This window comes from Schistosoma haematobium, chromosome ZW, assembly GCF_000699445.3.
Source record: "Schistosoma haematobium chromosome ZW, whole genome shotgun sequence".
NCBI classification, from domain to species: Eukaryota; Metazoa; Platyhelminthes; class Trematoda; order Strigeidida; family Schistosomatidae; genus Schistosoma; species Schistosoma haematobium.
This window is the reverse complement of record NC_067195.1, coordinates 24,281,661-24,302,659: the sequence shown is the minus strand read 5'-3', so window position 1 is coordinate 24,302,659 and position 20,999 is coordinate 24,281,661. Positions and strand designations below refer to the sequence as shown.

General features: G+C 31.8%; 1 protein-coding gene across 2 annotated transcripts in view; it reads left to right on the top strand.

Annotated features, from left to right (window-relative positions):
* Positions 1-18,741, top strand: part of MS3_00003082 (uncharacterized protein) — a 64,184-nt gene extending 45,443 nt beyond the window's left edge. The window contains exons 1-10 of one of the 2 annotated variants that reach the window (XM_051210772.1): positions 2,924-3,385; positions 4,070-4,200; positions 4,823-4,946; positions 8,796-8,858; positions 9,449-9,474; positions 11,256-11,367; positions 13,386-13,508; positions 15,451-15,672; positions 16,924-17,907; positions 18,512-18,741. In XM_051210772.1, the coding sequence (XP_051070789.1) occupies positions 4,124-4,200; positions 4,823-4,946; positions 8,796-8,858; positions 9,449-9,474; positions 11,256-11,367; positions 13,386-13,508; positions 15,451-15,672; positions 16,924-16,926 (750 nt within the window). In that variant the 5' untranslated portion in view covers positions 2,924-3,385; positions 4,070-4,123 and the 3' untranslated portion in view covers positions 16,927-17,907; positions 18,512-18,741. Of the gene's footprint in view, positions 1-2,316; positions 2,356-2,923; positions 3,386-4,069; positions 4,201-4,822; positions 4,947-8,795; positions 8,859-9,448; positions 9,475-11,255; positions 11,368-13,385; positions 13,509-15,450; positions 15,673-16,923; positions 17,908-18,511 lie in introns of those variants that run through there. The other variant, XM_051210773.1, reaches the window with a different exon arrangement.
* The last annotated feature ends 2,258 nt before the right edge of the window (positions 18,742-20,999 follow it).

Sequence of the window (20,999 nt, the reverse complement as noted above, 5' to 3'; positions counted from 1 at the left end):
TTTATAGTTTTATTCAGGATAATTACAGTTTACTTATTTGTACGCGATTATAAGTCAAACCGTTAACATACAGAACTTGAATTAATCTTGCTAATTAAAGATTTGAAAACTTCACGCCTTTTCAGATGGGCCATATACCGATATATTACATTGTGAAATTACTTCACGATGGACAAAAGTCGTCCAACCCTTCAAAAACAATTGTTATATGGACAATCATTTATTTAAAAGTATTCACCGACGGTATCCATTAGCTAAAATGGCTGGTCTTTGTAGGGTTACCCAGAACGTTTTTAACCATTAAAAGTCAGTCAAATAGATTAGACCTTTCTATCCCATAGAAAAAGCCATACGTTATATAAAACCTGAAGTTATCAGGAGCGTTACTTAGTAACCATCTACTCTAGTACATGGGAGCATCTGTTCCCAAAACTTAGAATGCTATTTGAAAACATTAAAATGCAAAAAAGGCGGATTTTATAGTTATTCGTGTTAGACCAATGTAGTCTATTGCTACTATTGCATGAGCCAATAACTTTCGAAGTTAAACCTTTGTGGCGTGAAAGGTAAGAGTAGATTTCTAAGATTGAGAAACGGGTTTTTTTCAAAAACTCAATGGTTGGACTGTTACTATTCCTATTTCATAGGAAAAAGTTACCGTACAGTAGCGAAATTTCATCAATCCATGTATCGTATCTTTTTTAGTCGGATATCAAAGGAAAAATGTTTTGAAACTCTTCATGTCTTTAAAATCTCAATTTTGCGGGTATTGATATTCTCAGCTTTTAGGATGTAGCAAAGTGATCAAAATTATGATGAGGAAAAAAATTAGGTATTAAGGAGCCTAAAACCTGAGATAGAATGTTCATAGTTTCTATTCCAACGAATTGGTCTTGAGACTTCATTAGCTAAATATCTTCGTGGCAAATCTAATGCAAACAAATTACGAGACTGATAGTTAATGACACAACGTTAGGCATCAGGCATGTTGATGGTAAAATACGGATACCCGATTGCGATGATATATTTATCGCAAGGAATAGTGGGCTGAGCTATGCTTGAAACTCAATAGCTTCTGCTCAGAACACTATTCAACCTTATACATAGATCATGTTCAGAGGATAAGACCGAGGAAAAATTAATCGTAACTAAAGGTAATTTATGAAACAACCGTAACCTGCCTAAAATACAATGCTAAATATGGAAAGATTAGGATCAACGATATGGAACATGCTACTGTCTTTCTATGAGTGATGAAATAGCTAAAAGATTTAATGCTGTTCTAAAAAGAATGTGCTCAGTCTCCAAATTGATGTCACTTAATCAAACAAATTCCTGATTGCGACATATTTCACCATTTTACCTTTAACTGTATCTAGAAGTCTACATACGTTCAAAGTAGATTGAAAAGGATTAGCGCCCACGTCTATGGACACATTACACGATATCTAAGATGAGAAAATAGGATTCTTTGGACATTTGACATGATTCTGATGTTTCAAATTTCTTAAAGATAATTAACTATGACATACACCTTCGACTTCCATACTCTTTTCAGTTTTCTCATATAATTAATCTGTGAATTGTTAACCGTTAGAATAACATCTTATTTCTTCTGCAGTTATTGTCCTTTAATAATCCACATCTATATGTCAAATTGAACTTAATCATAAATTTTCTGACAGTAACACGTGTATTCTAGTTTGGTTTTAATGATTAATATTACTGCTTCTAGGTTGTATGTAGCTGAAGAGTATTCACGAAGCAAGTAAACTCATATTTTTCTTATACTATGGTTGTTTTTATTAAAATAAATACTTGAAGTAAGCCTTGGCTATACGGAAACTGAAACCCCCTTTATGTGTTCAAAAACAATTTGTTTCTACCCTTAACCTATACTGGTAATACTGATTCCTTATCTAGAATGGTTATCGCATTGTTTTTGTATGCTTTCTTTTTCTTTGTTACGGTTTACCTTTAATGTATCTAGTTGACCATTTAGTTTTCATATAAAAATGTCTTAACAAGTATATATGTGATCAGATTGTTCGAGATGCTTTGCGCAGATATATCACATAATTCTGATAACCTTCGTCTTCTCATTGCATTATCGAAATGCCTGAAGCACAAAGATTTCTCCCTTTTCTCCCGTCTTACAAAACTGATAGATTTGACAGTAACTTTCCTCAGTCATTTATCCATGTTTATATTTTTACAAATGTTTTAACCATGGCGGATTGAAAGCTTGATTCACCGTCTATCTCATACAAAATAATAATCTAATGTTTGAGGAATTTAATATTTTTTCTGTTTCAGTGGTGGTGTCCTATTATCTTACTTTACGATACAAAAGATGTACGTTGGAGTTATTTTGACCTATTCTTTCCTGTTTGGTACAGGTGTTGGATTAGGATTTTCAGTAACTTTGGCCGTTGCTGCAACAGTAAAATATTTAAAACTTTTATATTTAAACAGTTTTGAAACTATGATTATTATAAACTTATTTAAAAGGATTTATATTGTGTTTATTATTTTTAGTGCAATACTATAGTCAGTTTGTATTTATGAAGATAAATAGTAATTTGTAAAGGAGTTAAAACTAGCTTCAAAATATCTAAGAGTTATTAAATGCAATGTATCATCGCGTGTTTAAAATAGTTCCATACAAATAACGCCTTCCCTCTACAAATGGTTATACATCTCAATGTAAACGTTTAAACCGAAATGTGCTGTATTATCTATTATATAGTTCAGATCACTAAATAGCATGTAGCTGCGTTCCAAATTTTTGTTTTCGTCAGAACCATATCATGCAACAAAAGAAGGCATATCTCGTAACTTTTACAGAAATGACCAAAATGTTTAAAAAATCAGCTTAAAAAATTTTTTAAGAAAAGTTTAGTGTTACCGGTATGCAAAGAAAAATCAAACCGTGTTAATGATGTAATTTGATTTTATTCTTCTGCTTAACGCATGATATACTATTTGTGTATGTTATTTTCTACAGTGAAAAGTACTGGTGTTTTATTATTGAATATGAACTATTACTTATATCTATAGTATAACGAATGAAATTATTTAATCCCTAGATTTAATTAATCTTAAGCTGAATAATTTACTAGTAATATTTTTACATACAATAATGAAAAGTACCTCCATAGGAACGATAGGAACCTATCTTTATACCCAAATGTGATAATGTCCCTCCAAAAAAACAGTGAAGACGTTCATCTATTTGGATGGCCATATAAGCTCTGGTGATGATGTAGCAGTTAAAATAAAAATTCTTTTAGTGAAAACCAAGGTAAATCATCTGCATTCAGTGTAACAATGATGAAATTCTGATTGTAAAATTTGAAGAAAACAAGGCGTTTGATCTCACGAGGTTAGTTGTCTCCTTGTCTAATGATTGCTTTCTCAAACATTTTATTTGGATTCAGTGTGTGTAGAAAGTACTAATATCAGATAGTGTTCACGGATGGTCGAAACAATTGTTCAATAGTATTTATTTCCTCGAAATGTTGACTTTTTATTCTAATGATTTATTATGAATATGGGCTCCATTAAGTGGTAAAAATAGAGGAGGGGTTAATTTAGGATTTGTTGCCAAAAAACGATGTATAATTGTGTTTCATTTGGATCAATTATTTAGAAGCTCTTAGAGGTTATCTTGTACTTTCCTGTTGAACTGTATCACTTTAAGTTTCTGTTTCACTGAACATTTTCTAAATGAACGGAATGTGTTATGATGTTTGCATTCTCATTTTGATTGTATTCCTTAATGCATACTGTTCTTGCTTCTAATTGATTAGTTCCAAAAATGGGTTTTACTTAGCTGTATCCATCTTTACTAATTTCCTTGCATTGAAAAAGTGATTGTTTATTAATAACATACATATGTGTTCTAATTAAAATAATAACTCCTTTCTTGTTCCTTTTGAACACTTCAATCAGTGCTTTTTTTTTCAGATAACCAAATACATTTTTTATGTATAAATAATCTTATAAGATTAAAATAAGCCTTAGTTTCGTGTTGTATAATAATGATTCCGCTTTTTTCTCTCTCTAGTGGTTTCCTGAACATAGAGGCCTTGTGGTTGGACTAGTGGTTAGTGGATATGGTATGGGATCATTGGTGTTCAGTCCTATCCAAACATTTTTGATAAACCCGACCAATGTCCCAGTTAACAACGTGACAAGGTAATAAAACGATTAAAGTATTGGCATTTCTCAGTTGTAATGAATAGATGCACAAATAATGTCTTATTCTGGCGACAAGTAATCACAGCACGTTCAGCCTACGCAGGATAGGGCGCGATTAGAAAAAAAGAAAATTCGACGGTATAAAAAATGGAATACTTAGAGATAAGTGAGACGAAAAAGCATAAGGAACAACGTGGTTTATGACCAGACTAGATATTATATCCTTTCAAAGACAGTCAAAATATTAACCTCATTCGTCCTTAGAAAGGAATCACAAATAAATTCTCAGATATTAAGGGACATGGGGAAGTACTTGAAGTAGTAATTCCTCTGATAAATGCTTTTATTTACATCATTTCAATTCGAAAGTTAAAAATGTTTAGCCTCTACACTGCCTAAAAATTTTATTCAAAAATGTCACAAATCTATGTTCTTTTAACACAGTTTTATGTATACCACTAACTGGTTTAAAATTAAAGATAAGAATTTTTCTAGATTTTGAACAATATTATTTGTTATAACATGGAGATGAAATACTACTTAATAATGATTAATTTGTGATAAAGTATATTTTTACTATCTTCGTAATTTTTCATTTCTAATTATCTCTATTCTTTAGACAATTTGATGATCCTGAAGTACTTAACAGACTACCACATGTATTTCTTGTTATTGGGGTTATTCTATCAGTTACTCAGATCATTGGTCTGACTTTGCTGCGTTCAAAGCCGAAATCGAATGCTGTAAGATTTTAATTTAAATAAATTATTGTTTGGTAACATTCTCAAACGATTCAGTTTGGCATAAAAAAAGGTTTCTTTATTGAAAGTAGTATAAGGTTAAGAACATTTTTTATACTGGTAAAAATTTACAAGTGATTGTACGGTAACAATAAATCTAGTCATCATCTGAAACTCCTAATAAACTATTGATCCTTTAGTGAATAAAGTTTTATCAAATGCTGAAATTTCGATGTCAAAAACCACAAATTCTACCCCTATATTTTTTGGAAGTACATTCAATTAGCATAGGGAATAGTTACCCAAATAAAATGGGATTGGTGAAGCGCACATTAAAAAATCAATGTTTTCTTAAATAGAATGGCATAATATGGCTAAATATAACCAAGCATTCTTTATTATTGCCACTGTTTTCTTTCACAAATAATTTAAATGCATGAATATAGAATAAGAGAAGGATAAACCATTTTAGATAGAATGAAGTATAAAGTCATTGACAAGTCTAAGTTGATATTATAATCAAATAGGGAAAGCTCACTTGTGATAAAAAAAAATACATTATGTTCGTAAAGAGGAGAATTATTGAAATGAATGATTTTGACACTCTTAAAATTATAGTGATTTTTATTTCTGACACTTCAGCTAATCAATGTTTGTTGATTGTTACACACTGTTTAACTAGAACAGGTGACAACATCCAATCAATGTCATTTTGATTTTAACTGAAAAGCGACAAAGATCAATTTTAATGATCTTGCAAACATATTTATAATTGTACTAGTTATTATAAATATAAATAATTGTATATAGCGTTACTTAATTACTTACGCCTTTTACTTCTCGTGGAGGACCATAGGCCGCTCACCAGCATTCTCCATCCAACTCTGTCCAGAGCAATCTTTTCTAGTTGTTTCCAGTTGCTATTCATCCTTTCCACATCTGCTTCCAATTCTCGGCACAGTGTGTTCTTTGGCCTTCCACTTTTCCGTTTGCCTTCAGGTTTCCATGTAAGCGCTTGCCTTGTCGTGCAGTTTGATTATTTCCTCAATGTGTGTCCTATCGACTTACAACGTCTTTTCCTAACTTCTTCAGCTGGAGGTTTGTTTGTTCTCTCCCACAGTAGACTGTTTTTGATGGTATCCAGCCAACAGACATTCAATATCTTACGTAGACAACTGTTTATAAATACTTGTATCTTTTTTATTATGGTTGTGCTAGTTCTCCAAGTTTCACCACCGTACAGTGGAAGTTTTGACGTTCGTATTAAAGATTCTGAACTTGATGTTGACCGACAAATGTTTTGAGTCTCATGTGTTCTTCAACTGTAGAAATGCTGTCCTTGCTTTGCTAATCCTCGCCTTTGCGTCTGCATCAGATCCTCCACGTTCGTCGATGATGCTTCCCAGGTACGTGAACTCTTCCACATCTTCCAGAGTTTCTCTGTCGAGCGTATTTGATTTCGTGTTCTCCGTGTTGTATTTGTGGATCCTTACGGAATCCAGCCTGTTGATCTCAAAGCTGTACATCTACTGAATTTTTTATCCGGTTTAGCAACACTGTTGGAAACGTTTCCTGGTACCGATAGTAGTGTGGTGCCTCTTTATTTCTCACATTTGCTCAGATCTCCTTTCTTTGGTAACCTGATAAGATATCCTTCTTCCCAATCTGCCGACACTTGTTCTTCTTCTCAAATCTTCCTGAATAGAACGTGGAGTATGTTTGCAGTTGCTTCTATGTCAGACTTCATAATTCAGGTGGTATATTATCAGGTTCTGATGCTTTCCCACTCTTGATCTGTCTGATGGCCATTCTGATTTCTTCGATCACTGGTGAAGTGACATCGACGGGAAAGTCTGTAGGTGCTGCTTTGATATCCGATGGATTCAATGAAGCTGGTCTATTAGAGAGTTCCTCAAATTGTTCTACCCATTTGTACCTCTGTCATTGAATTTCAGTTATTAGCGTGCCGTGTTTGTCTTTGACTATTCTCTCTGATTTACAATACTTCCTTACCAGTTTCTTCATCACTTCATACAGTCGTTTTATATTTTGTCCTCTTACAGCTTTTCCCACTGTCGTTGCCAGCTCTTCCCCATATTTCTGCCTTTCGGCCCTAATGCCCTTCTTCACCTGCTTGTTTGCTTCAGTATATTCAACCTGTGCCCCGACTTTCTCTGTTCTTATTCGGCAGTTGTTAAATGATGTCTTCTTGTTCTTCCTTTCTCGAATCTTGTCCAGCGTTTCGACAGAGGTTCATTCCTTACTATGATGCTTCTCAAGGCCTAGCACCTCCTGAAACGTTGAAGTTAGTGCTTCTTTGATTTCTTTCCAGTTGTTCTCCATAATAGTTTCTTTTTTTAGTAGTTCTCTTAAGGCTTAGGACCCGTTGTTGAGAGTTATCTTGATTTCGTTGAGTTTGTCAGTATCTCGAATTAAGGCTGTGTTCACCATTGGTAATGCTGTTTGTCTAGTTGTTCAATAATTTTTTAGCTTCAGTTTCATCTTGGCAACCACCATTTGGTGGTGATCTGAAGCTTTTTCAACCCCTCTCCTCGTTCTCGCATCCTCCATTGACCTTGTGAATTTTTTAATGATGCAAATGTAATCTATCCGGTTCTCCGTGGTGTGATCCAAGGGACATAATAAGCTGTGATGGATGGTGGCTAGCAGTGGAATCCAGGACGAGCGTCCCGTCCCATTTGGGACTCGTCAGCTGGATGTGCATTCATCACAGAGTTGATGTTCACTTCAGGACTCGAACTCAATTCGCTCCAAACCATCGCGTCATCCACTTAGCTTCTGAGTCCTATAACAGACTTAAAAATAGTCGGATACAGTTTATACCATCATTTCGAACTACAACAATTTCACGGATCACCATCTATTTATTATTTATTACTAGTCTTAATAAAACAAAATATAGTGGTTCGACAATGTTAATTTTCCATTTACTTCAGCAAACTTGATATATTGATGCATAAATCGATCACATGACATCTACTGCCGAAATGTGCTTGCTACTTCTAGGCTGACAGGACACAGTTACTGCGACGTAAAACAAGACAGTGTAGTTCAGTGCCAGTTTACATATTATTGTATCAAGCTTGCTGAGATGAATGTAAACGTTAGCTGGTAAATAAATGAAATGAATTAAGCATGATTTTTTACAATGTAAATGTAACAAGACATAGGCAAGTTGATCGTTTGTTTCACATTTGACTGAATCTTCAACTTTTAGTGTGTATAATCAATTATTTTAAGCACCTATATAATTGTATTTCAAAACAATATCAATAGCTGTTCTTGACATTTCCTAATAGACAACCATATCCAAACCCCTGGTTATCAGTGAACACTGGTAAACTCTGACGACACACTATCAGTTGATCTCCAAAACATTTGCAACTGTGCAGAGCAAAGAAGACAAACGAATAAGGTGCTTTGATTCATCGTATTTCTACATACGTCCAGTAAAAATGGTAGTTCGTATAACTAACAATAAATGTTAGTTTTATCTGTAACCATAAGTCATATTACTGCGCGATCATCTTTATGTCACTTAGCGAATTATTGTGACTTGACAGAATCGAGTGAACACTGATAACCAGATACCTATATATTGATATATTTCCAGTTACATTTCAAAATAATTTATTGGCAGATGAGTTACTTAGAAGTGATTGATCACTGAGTAATGATCAATGTTCGTCTAGCTGTTTTGAGCTAGCTTAAATCTGTCGATCAAATCACAATGTGTCCACTTCTCTAATTGATTCAATGTCGTGTGCTGTTTTGATAATTCTGAGAGAATTGACATAATATATATTTCACTTTTCAAATATTTTTTCTTAGAAAGATAATAAAATTGAAATCTTGGATGAAAGCGAGTCTTCAGAATATGAAATAAAGGATTACGTAAGTTCTTAGAAATTACATTTAACATGGCACATATATTACAAAGTAATCATACTGATTTTCATATTGACCATTTTAATTAATTACAGTTCTTGCTCTGACCGTTCGTTTGATGACATTAGTTTAGATTTACTAGTTCACTCATCTATTATATGGTTAGCTTATGATTTATGAAAGCATATTATGAGATAGTAAAAAAACCTTCTTGAGACAAAAACAATTAATAAAATAAATAATGATAATGAAAGTTGCTTTGTTTTCAACATCTCTTTGCGGCGATTCGAATTTTATTAGATGAAAAATTCGTTAGACTTAGCTGAAAAATCTCTTTTCAAAGTCTTTTGTGTTTTATTTTCTTGATCTTCATAAATTGAACATCTACAGAATTATGCGTTCTTAATGAAGCGATTGTGAAATAATTTAGCAATTACGCTTGAAGATGCTATTTTATCAATTTCCGGCATTCTTCAACTCACCCTATGGTTGAGTGAAGGATTTTAAAATTTTTGAAATAAGAATTTATTCTGCTAAATTGTTTTTGCTAAACATCAATATACTTTGAGCACCAAAGTTTATCTTTATTTACTTAGGACGTAAAAATCTCGAATTGTTCAAAGTGAGTTTCATTTGAAAATATTCGTTTAAATTTTTCAGTTTGTGTGGAGTGTGTAAATATATATCGAGAAAAAATAGCAATTTATTTGAGCAAAAACTGACATAAAAATAGGTTCTTATAGATAAACGTTCGAAATGCAGCACAGTCTCTGTGGGAACTCATCGAAATTAACTAAGGATAAGAGTAACTTTGCATAATATAACAATACTTTCTCTAAAACAATTTAGTTATTTGATAATTTTGACTCCCATATTAACAGAGAATATAAAAATATTTAATAAGCAATATGGTTCCACAATATATTTAAAGTGGTGTGAATCTATATGCTTAATTTCAACAAAAATTCTAATTCTTATAAAATTATATCGAACAAGAAGAACAATCACAAAAGAATTTTATAGACTCTTTACATTTGCTTTAACTGAATACAATAAAGAGGTCCATTTAAGTCTTTTTCCTGTTTTAATATCCTCGCCTTATTTTCTCAAACGGTGTAACATTAATATGTTTCGTAAGTTCAATAAAAATTTATTCACAAAACACCTATCTGTTTGTGGTATTTGTTAGTGGATGATTTACACAACATATGTGATTGACTCACAATTTAACAAAGTATGAAACTACTGGAAAACTTATGTTTGATTTGGCTAACTGTTATAAAATATCAAAGAATGTGATCTGATTTTATCTTGCAAGCTTTATTCAAAAAGAGCTAATGTAACAGTGTGCTAACTAAAAGTATGGTCGAAAAATGTAGTATTATCTAGTGCTATTCAAAAGAAATGAAATGTTCTCCGAGAATTATAAATCCAGCATGAATTCTAATACGGATTAGCTGAACGGGTAATCATACGAAAATTAGTCACCAATCCTACAGCTGTAAGGAATAGAACACGGATGGGGACAACCTCGAATTACAGAGTTACTCGGAAAAATAGAAAAACCAAATAGTAAATCGTTATTTTGCAAAATATTAATCCATCATATCAAAACGGTCTGTTCCTGTTGCAAACATCAATCCATTGTCTCACATTTCATTGTTCATGTGTTTTCTTACAAGTTGCATTATGTTCCTGCTCTTTCTTTCTTGATCTTCTCCCAACCTCTGCTGCCAGACATTAAGTTTTTATTTCACGTCATATACTACTTACATCAATATAAGTAACACGCATCACACAGCAATGAAATTATTTAGATAACTCTATATATTTTGAATAAAATAATAGTGTACAAAGTACAAGTAAACTACATATGTCTAGATAATGATTTTCAACGATACAGATTGGATTGAACTACTTAAATAAAAATAAGCCAAGAAAAATATTGATTTATCTTTAACACATATACAAGTTGGTTTAAAATGCTAATCGATAGTTGTAAATATCTCATAGTTGTTATACGGCAGTTCACTGTTTGTGAAAAACACATAAGTGGACATAAATTTATCACCTTATTATCAGCGTTCATCGAAAATATTATTTACTTCTAACAGCGTCATGAGCATTATGATAATATTCTCAGTTTTTTTCATCCATTATTGAAACGGCAGTCAGTAAAGTTTGCGTCGATTTATCCTGTCTATTTATTAGTAATATCTGTTCACTGTCATGTTTTCAGATTTCGTTGTTTCATAGAAGTCATTCAAACTATATCTATTTACTGTTATCATGAATTATCTATCAAATAAAAATGGTAATAATTCTTCATGTTTATTTTAATAATTGTTAGTTAAAATCTCATACTTGTATGATAAGCCATATTGTTAACATATTATTTTAAAGTGCAGTGGACATAAAACCTGGTCAATTGTTTCGTCATATCGACTTCTACCTTTTATGGTTGATCGAACTTTGCAACAGCGTGCCGCTTACACTTTTAACTTCTTCCTATAAAGTAAGTTCATTTTCACTTTAATTAATTATTATGTTTAATATACTGAACGTAGACTAGTATAACTAAAGAACATAATAGTCTGTCTATTAATACTTTTTGATTAGCAAGTTCATTCAAGTGTCTTCCCATCACTTGTTTAACAAGTTTTGAATAGTAATTAATCTTACAATTGTCTTCAGCTGCCCTAAAACCATAAATTTAAGTGCTGAATTTCGTCTATTTCCATGAAACTGAACAGAAATAAACGTGAAAATAACTTGACTGTTGAAATATTTCCAGATTTCAAATGAGTTAATGTTATTTTTAAGTTAGTATTGCTACATTAGCGTGATAACGCCAATGTTAGAACGGACTGAGCGAGATAACTGTAGACTATATGGCTATTACTTCTATGATATATATGATTGCATACAGTTAATATGAAGAATGCAACAGAGCATTATGTCAAAAGAGATCGAAATGAGAAAAATGGACGGTTTATTATCAACTTAATGCTGAACTTTAGAATATAGATATTATAATTTATTATAACGGATAAGTAATTCTAGACAACCAGTTGTAGAAAAAGTTCAGGATTAGTGATTTTAATATTCTGTGGATGTTTAAAGTTTTGAAAACGCCAACAGTACAACTTTTTAGTGATCAAGATAGAAAATCTTCTTGCAATTCTCGATCATGCATTTTCATCCAAAATTTATTATTGATACTATAGATATTAAATCCATTAGGATATGAATAAACTCATCAGTAAAAGTATTGTACCTTTGTTTAATTGGAAATGTTTACTTGACTATGTTTAGTTGTAATTCATCTTCTTTTCATTTTTACATGAAAAAGTAGTGCGTATTTTGAGAATCTTGTTACACCTATCCATGTTTGAGAAATCGTTGATTTTATCGCAAATATAAAAGGAAATCAAATATAGAGCAGCGTCAACATACTTTACCTTTAATATGCTACCAAATAATAATAACTAACGGATTTCGATAGACAATCTTATTTCTTTCTGATTATGATGATAGTGGTACAGTGAAATCAAAATGATTTGGTAAAGATAAACATTTATTTGGAGTCGAAAAATCTAAGAAACGGCAGTCTTCTTGTTCAACACGTTTTTTGATTTGATAGATACAACACTACTGATGAAAATTGTATAGTCAGTCTGTGGAAATGAGCGTAGCTTTTATTAGCCTTTTCTACAGAAATCAGTTTGACTCAATTACTTATCTTCTACGTCCAAACGTTTACGAGAATTCAAAACGTTTTACTTCAAAATACCGATTCAGATAACTCTAGATTTATACATATTTTTTATGAGGTATCAAAATACCGCTAACGTTCTTTGTTTTATTTTACCACTATTATACAAAGTAATGTCCAGTATCATTTCTTCTTTCATGATGATGATTACATCTAATCACTCGTAAACTGCTAAATGATTTCGAATTACTAATTTGTAACGCAGCAGGACTTTGTACTAATTTTAATGGTTTTATGGACAAAAATTCTTGGCTGAGAAATGAAGGGACATTTTTCTGTTTTATATAAGTTTTGTTCATTATATACTAAACTAGCTACCGAGTTGTATTTTTTCCAAGTTTTTCATGTTGTACCACACCAGAACAGGCAAATTTCTTTATCAAACGAGCACTTTGAAAACTTATCATAAACGTCATATGTAAACACACTTTTAAGTTCTTATAAACACCTTTAGTCCTAATAACGGGATACACAACTAATCTCTTTTTCATAAATCTACGTAACATCGAAATATTTTGTACGTGACCCTAATATTTTTTATGAAAATGTTCTTAAAAAACTTATTTCATGTCCCATCAAAATGAAGTTAAAGATTTTTCAACCTTAAGATTATTAGTTATCGAAATGCATTCTTCAAATTTTGTCAATTTAAAAACTATGATGGAAATACCATTCTTTGGTATTTCTTTGTTTTCACTGACATTTCTAACTTACCAACATCTCGTACCACTCAATAAATTTGTTTACATTGTTTTCAGTTATTTGGTCAGTCGTTTATCAGTGATGATAAGTACCTATCAATTATAGTTACAATGACTGCAGTTTTCAATGCCGGTGGCCGTATTATATGGGGATCAATTGTGGATCGATTTTCATACAAGGTGAGACATTTATCACATAACTCGTATGAAAAACTTCCAGAAAAATCCACAAATCCACAAAAAAATGTTAGATTAGTTTGAAAATCTAACCAAACATGTCACTTTTATTTTGACAACCTAAGATCTTCCTTTATACGAAACCAATCACGTTTTCAAGAAATTTGTTACAATTCACATTGGCATATACTTAATGCACATTGTGGTGTTCACTTCTGTTTTTTTAAGAACAAAAGATAAGTCCAGTGACACATTTTAACACACTTCTGCTGTCGAGCTAAAACTAATACGTACAGAGTAATCAGATCACCCTAGTAGCTGAGAAATACAATATAAATGATCCTCTCCAGCTCTCGGACTGATAACTATGATTGACGTTTTATTTACTACTGTTCATTAGGTACAATAGTGAGTTTGTTATAAATTGTGGTCTGTGTCCCCTGTTTATGTATAACGTAATGATACCTCCAATTAGAGAGCAGTGACTTATCGATCGGACCAATGACGCGTAAACCCGTATGATCAGTCTAGAATACTTATCGGTCCTGCTTCCTGCCTAGCCCAGCCAGTTAAGTCCAGAACACCAATCTCAGCTTCTGTGATATGAATCGTTTATTTCGAGCATACTGGGTTCATATACCAACCAGACAGACCACATCGTACCATAAAATGGAAAATAACATTTGTACAAGATTCAGCCAAAAGTGGCTGTGAGTGTGGGAGGTGATAATTAATAGACGGCATAATTCAAGAATGGTAAATCGTAAAATAATATAAGAAAAACGGATATGAACAGTTTAATTATTTGACAATTATACGATAAAAATATGCGCATAGTACTCGTCCATAAATGGATCCCGAAAGTTACCATTCATTATGCTTATCGGGGCATAACAGAATTCTAACTATAATATACAAAAAATCAATGTTGATCAGATATAGTATGTTAAACTCTATGGATACTTTCATTCTATTGAAATTTCAGTTTGGAGCTTTTAATACATAAATTAAATTTATTCATGCCTACCCTATTTAAACCGTAGTTACGTCGACGTTTGTACAATATGATTGCTCAATGAATGAAAAAAACCTTTAACCTTTTTTATGGTGAAAGATAGTTCTAGTAACTTATTTATTCACTGAAAGTGCCGTCTAATTATACACCTGGAATGAATTTCAGTGGTTCCTCTGTATTAAAACAGATGAATACATTAAAAATAATATATTATATAAACTTGTTACTCAGAACAAGAATAAGAGTAAACGTGTACTTCGAAATTCCTGGTGTTTGATGGCATAATATATACAAACACGTTTAAGTTGAAAGTCATTTTATCAATGAAGTAGCAGATGTAATACCTAGTTTTTTTTAATTTCTCAAATGGGTTTTAATGATTGTTTTAATCAGTAGATAAAACTTTAGGCGTATTCTGCACAGATTTTTAGTTATCAACCATATTTTGTAATTCTAGATGTAAAAATCTTTATTCATCAATGTAATGACATATTTCATTTTAAGTTAGTATGCATTTTAATGAATCGGAAATATCAGTGTAAACTTTATCAGTCAGAAACAACAGTAATGTCTTGTACATATGGTTGTGATTAACAGTTTTCATTAACTTTTATGCATTTGCACTACCAGTTGTACTATGAGAGTGTTAGTCATTATTCGTAAATGGATGATGTCGCTAGTAAAAATCAACCACAAAGTTTGATTTTCACGAAAATCAGAAGTAATAAAAAACTGTATGTATTTAATAAACTATGGGGGTTTACAACTTCTAAGAATTTAGAGTATAATATTACACAGATTGGAGCGAAAATTAAATATTCACATTTAATTCAAAGAAGTCCACTATTTTTTCAGAAATTATTTATATGGATAATTATTGTTGACATGTATTTAATCGAAATGTAGAATCTCACTTTTTTCATGTCGTAGATTCCGTTTTGTATAATAAGCCTGATTTGGGCCATCCTTCTTTTGACGTTTCCTTACATCAGTCTGACGGATGGATTGACGGCGAAAATGCTTTATTGTATTTGGGGTATTGGAGGTTTTCTTTTTTTAAGCAGTGTATCAACAGTGGCTCCACCAGCCATAGGGTCGATGTTCGGATGCACAAACATGGCTATTAACTACGGGATAATAGCATGTGCACGAGTACGTTTACCTATTTCATGTTGATAAATATCGATATTGTTTTGTATTTACCATGCTCATAATTGAAACGCTAGATGTTTTCGAACAACAGCTAATTCAAGTCTTGTAGTCTTAATGCAGATCAGGAGCTATGCAGACAATCCTCTCACTTCCTAATGAAAACACAAATTTGTCTACTAAATGATGAAAAGTCAAGGTAGATGAAAATCAAATTTATTACTCGAATTCTACTAAAGATTTATTACTGCTGATTGATATAAAAATAAGTCCTATTTAAAAGTTATTTTTAGTTGGAGGTTTTTGAAGATTTTCGAACTTTAGTGAGATCAAAGATCGAGCTAAGTAAGACAACCATTAAAAATTTGGAAGCACCAGTTCTAATTCGGAGCTCCTTGGCAATCCTCACCAACAACCCCACAACAGGGAATCGATTCCAAGACCTTCAATTTTTGCGTTATTACGCTTAACTTCTAGATTACTAAGTCGATTTTCATTGATATATAAGTCCGACTGAAACCAAGCCAAGTGTGCAACCATCTTCCATTATCGGTAAGTAACGTCCTCATACCCGACACAGTTGAACTCCATTAGTTACAGTGTAATGCCACCGCGTCTTTGACGGTCGTCCACCTTAGATCTGTTCGCGATTTCAATAAAATTAAAAAGTAATGTCTCGGAAACATTACATCAGTATCACAAAAGTACCAATTCGAATCCATGAGCACTGTAAACTTCCACTGACCTCCGCATTTTTGTTCTGTCAGTTCTTCAGATGGTTTCAGAACTAACTATTCATTTTATTAACACAAATTTAGATAAATGCCATCAATTTAAACAAAGTTTAGTAATGAGATGCACCTGTTAAACAACTTATATGTTCTATAACTTGTTCCAAATAGCATAATTAGAGAACTAAAAGCATTCACTCTATGAAAATCCTTATCGGTTTATCGATGATAAATTTTTTCATTCCACGACTCGGATAAGAATCATGTCTTCAAATTATGTTAATGACTTCATTTAAACCATTTTTAGTCTTAACGGTAGTTTTCATTACAGATAAAAGTTGTATTTCTTTTCGTTTTAGAAATTTAACAGAATAGTACGCTAGGTGATGAAAGTATAATATTAGGGGATCTTAACCCACTTACACTTTCAATTATTTTTATCATTTGAAAATAATTTCTTTACCACTTCTTATGTCCCAAATCTTATTTATTTACACGGTTTCTTGTTTGCTTCCCACTAAAGTGAATTACCCCAAGCAAGATCCATGACTTCCGATGACTGAGAAGCCGATGATTTCTCGATGTAGTCGCGCTAGTTTAAATCATTCTACTGCTTACTATGGATAAATGTTCATTGTATGTGAAACTGCTTATCCTCGAACTTGTACAACGTGGATAATATGTAAATCTGTTGGTTTGAAGCAGATAATTTGACGAGTTGTAGCCACCATTCTTACCTTTTAAGCATAATGAGTTTTATGTCTACTGTGTTTGATGTATTTATTTTCCTTGGTAAACTTGTAAATCATGTACAAGAAAGATTTTGATATAAAATCAACCCATTTTATTCTGCGTGTTCTAAATCTTCCACACACTGATTTTTGCAAATAAATAAAATTTTTGTGCATAGCATACTGTTATTTAGTTATACAGTTCAAATTAATTTATTACAAATAATTTTACCATTCTTTTGGTTCAATATTCACAAGAAAACGATGTCAGCTTAAGTTCAGATGACTTTGTGTTTATTCCAAGGTGTTTTCAAAAAATAACTAAATGATTTAGTTTTACGTATTACAGATTGTGAAGTGGCTTGAGACGAAAATTTTTATTTATCAAATTTCCTTTCACTTACACAGTCTTGTCATAAACTGAAAGATAATAAAATTAATTAAGTAGTCAAGTAATTTTTATCTGAAATATTATCATTTCAATCAACAATTTGAAATGCGATACATAATCAATGAATTGCTTTGGATATCAGATAAACATGATTAAAAAATTTCTAAATAGTCCTTATGGTCATCAATCATATTTGTTACTTAAACCTAAATTATTTACCGGAAACTATGAACATTCATATGGAAATCGATAATATGTGTGTTTATCCTTTGTTATTCTACGTAGGCTATAGGATGTCCTTTGTGTGCCTTTGTCCTCACATTTATCAGTTCAGAGAACCTATACATTGTCCAGTTTACTATATGTGGATCCGCAAGCCTAGTAGGTGAGTAGTTCAAAATCGGTTAAAAATGATGTTCAATTATATAACACAATAACTTTCAATGTTTTCAGTCGGAAAATATCTTAAAAATTATAATTTCATTAGAGTACAAGATAAATGTAATTACTTAAAAACACCATAAGGTAAAAAGAACATACATTTATTTAAACGTATTTTTGGCTTTATTGTTATGATTTAAGTTTTCTTCCGAATCTGTTCTTGATGTTTAAGCCTTAATAACCCGGGGACGGGAAAAATTGAATAACAAGGCAGTAGAAAAAACTTGTCCATGTCAAGAAAAGGAACTGAAAACAGTTACTCGTATTTTTTCAAAACTTGGTTCCCACACTGTGAAAGGTCATGTGACTGAGATGGTTCCTCCGTGTACTTTAATATAAAGGTTAACAAAAAGACCTTGTTATGATGATTTTGACTGACTTGAAATGTATATATTAGAGCTAGTATCGAATTTTGACTGTTTTTTAACCAAAGGTAAGTTTTACACGATAGTGTTAAAGGTATGGTGAAAGTATGTAGCCTTATCTGAGACATTTTTAAAACGCAATATCCCAATTAAAGAATACAGTTTTTTTGTTGAATTCTACAGCTTTTCTTCTTGCCTTATGGATTGACGATCACAAAATATCGAGGAATTTAAATTGTTGCTCATTTTGCTCCAGGACATGCAGTCATTTGCGTATCCAAAGAAAATATTGATATCTCAAATTGGTTTTACATTCTTTGAGAAGTACGGTTATAACTTTATTAATGTAAAGCTTTTAACACTTATGGTGTTATATTGTTCTCTTTGATTATTAAATAAATATACTTCTTAACAAACATAGTTTTCTATTTCTTTATTTATTGTTTATTCATTAATTGTCATTAGTAATGTAGGAAGTAAATGCAAAGGAAAAATATAAAGTTACTTTTTCAGAAAAATTATCCACACATTTGATTATTAAAATAAAACAATGTACAAGGCGGTTATAAGGGATAATTATGATATTCAAATGGATGTACTAAGATCTTACGCAAATTGGTTTCCTTACCATGATGGTCACAAAGAGCTCAATCATTTAATATTTTGTTTTTCTAGTACGATTAGGACTAATTAAAGTAATAACCAAACTGATACATTTTTGATATGCTCTGAACACATCACTTTCTGTCACAGTTTTTTCAAATGTCTTTTTGTGCTAAATATAATTTACAATGTTCATAAGACAGGAATCTCATAGATCGATAAACAAAATAACTTTTCCCACTATAATGTGTACAGAACATGATGCAATGTGTATATCTGTGTATTTTCGAATAAATGTTTTCTAAAATGTGAGAAACTCAAGTTTATATAATTGTAGCGGCTATTAATATGTAACATTGTGATAATTAGGAGTATTTGAATTATAGTACTAATTAAGAATCCAAAAAGAACGCAATTGGATCAAGAATTACTAGGTAAGCACGAACGAATGCAATGTATTTGGGATTCGAAATCAAGCATTCAACAAGTACAAAGGAATCGTTAGTTCATTCAATCACAACAAACATACTCTGTATGAGACAGTATCGTATAACGCTAGGTCGCAAATAAGTTAGTCTATTCTGAATGTAAACTAGAAAGAAGGTTGAAATGGGTGAGAGGAATAGCGTTGCATATTTTCCGTGCCAGGTCCTGTCCATAATACTTGACTAACCGAAATCAGCTTATATTGTCTTCTCGTGTCAACATCAATGTCGTTTGTCAGGAAGCTGCTCATTATGAGTCATTATTTACTGTTATCTAAAAGTAAACATATGGTACACTTTTGTTAAGATTATAAATGTCAAATAATTTAGTATCTTGCACACTTCACGTACAAACGAATTTAGAGACAAATCCAGTGAAGCTGTACGTCAGCTTGTTTTTTAGAATAATGATCTTAGATTGGTTATATAACCGAAGTGAGTATCCCAAGGACATTTCTTCCATTTTAGTATAAGCGATCGTGTTTCAGTAATATCGATATCGTTAATATACTCAAAATTTCCCCAAACAGAGTTTAAAATATTTCATTAGAATTACCAATAAATTGTCAGGCTGATTTTTATCGTGAGACGTAATTCGCTTGTGATAGCTTATTCGTAAATTGAGCCACATGAGTATAGGTATGTGGAGATATGACTGACAAGCTTATTTTGTAAATAGTTTTCAATGTTATTTGTATTTGTTTTGTCAATTTTTCACTGTATGTACATTCATCATTAAATGACTGTACGTGTTGTTTTAGTCAATGACCTTGAAGACACTTTCCGTTGTGATTCCAACATAGCGTGACATATTCTTTCTGGCTAACAAATACATTAATACTCACACATCCCTCGTTCTGTTTTCATTCGAGATTGAGTTAACTTAGTTCTAAAACAAATATTATTTACATTCATAGACTGAAAAAGTGAATACATCATATCTTACTTTGGATTACACTACTGGGGAGATCATCGATACGTTTGGAATTACTAAGCATCTATAATTGTGGGTTTATTGTACCAGATCAAAGCCGAACACGCATCATTTTGGGTGAACTTAAGTAAAGTCCCATTTTTATTGTATTTGTAACATTTAACTTGTATATATTAATATTACTATTGGTTGTTATTAACCTTGTTGATATCTTTTGCTTTTATATATTATCTGGTCCACCACAGGTATTTGTCATTACATGTTTTTGTAAATACCAGATATATACTTTACTTCAATAAAGTTACCCTTCTTGTCCATCCATTTATTTAATAAAGACTAAGAAATATGACACAAGTCCTAGATAAAAGTTAACACATAAAACGAAGGGTGTAACTCAAGAAATATGAAAATTGCAAGATAAGACACTGGTGAGATTTTCAAATAATTCATTCTGTTACAAGAACTAATTTGGTTGGCATATTCCTCGACTATTCTGGAACTCAAAGCAACTGTCAACCAACACCCAGGTCAGGATTTTCAATACAAATGTCAAGACAGTTCTACTGTATGGAGAACTACGAAAGCCATCATCCACAAGATACAGGTGTTTATTAAGAATTGTCTACGCAAAATACTTCAGATCCATTGG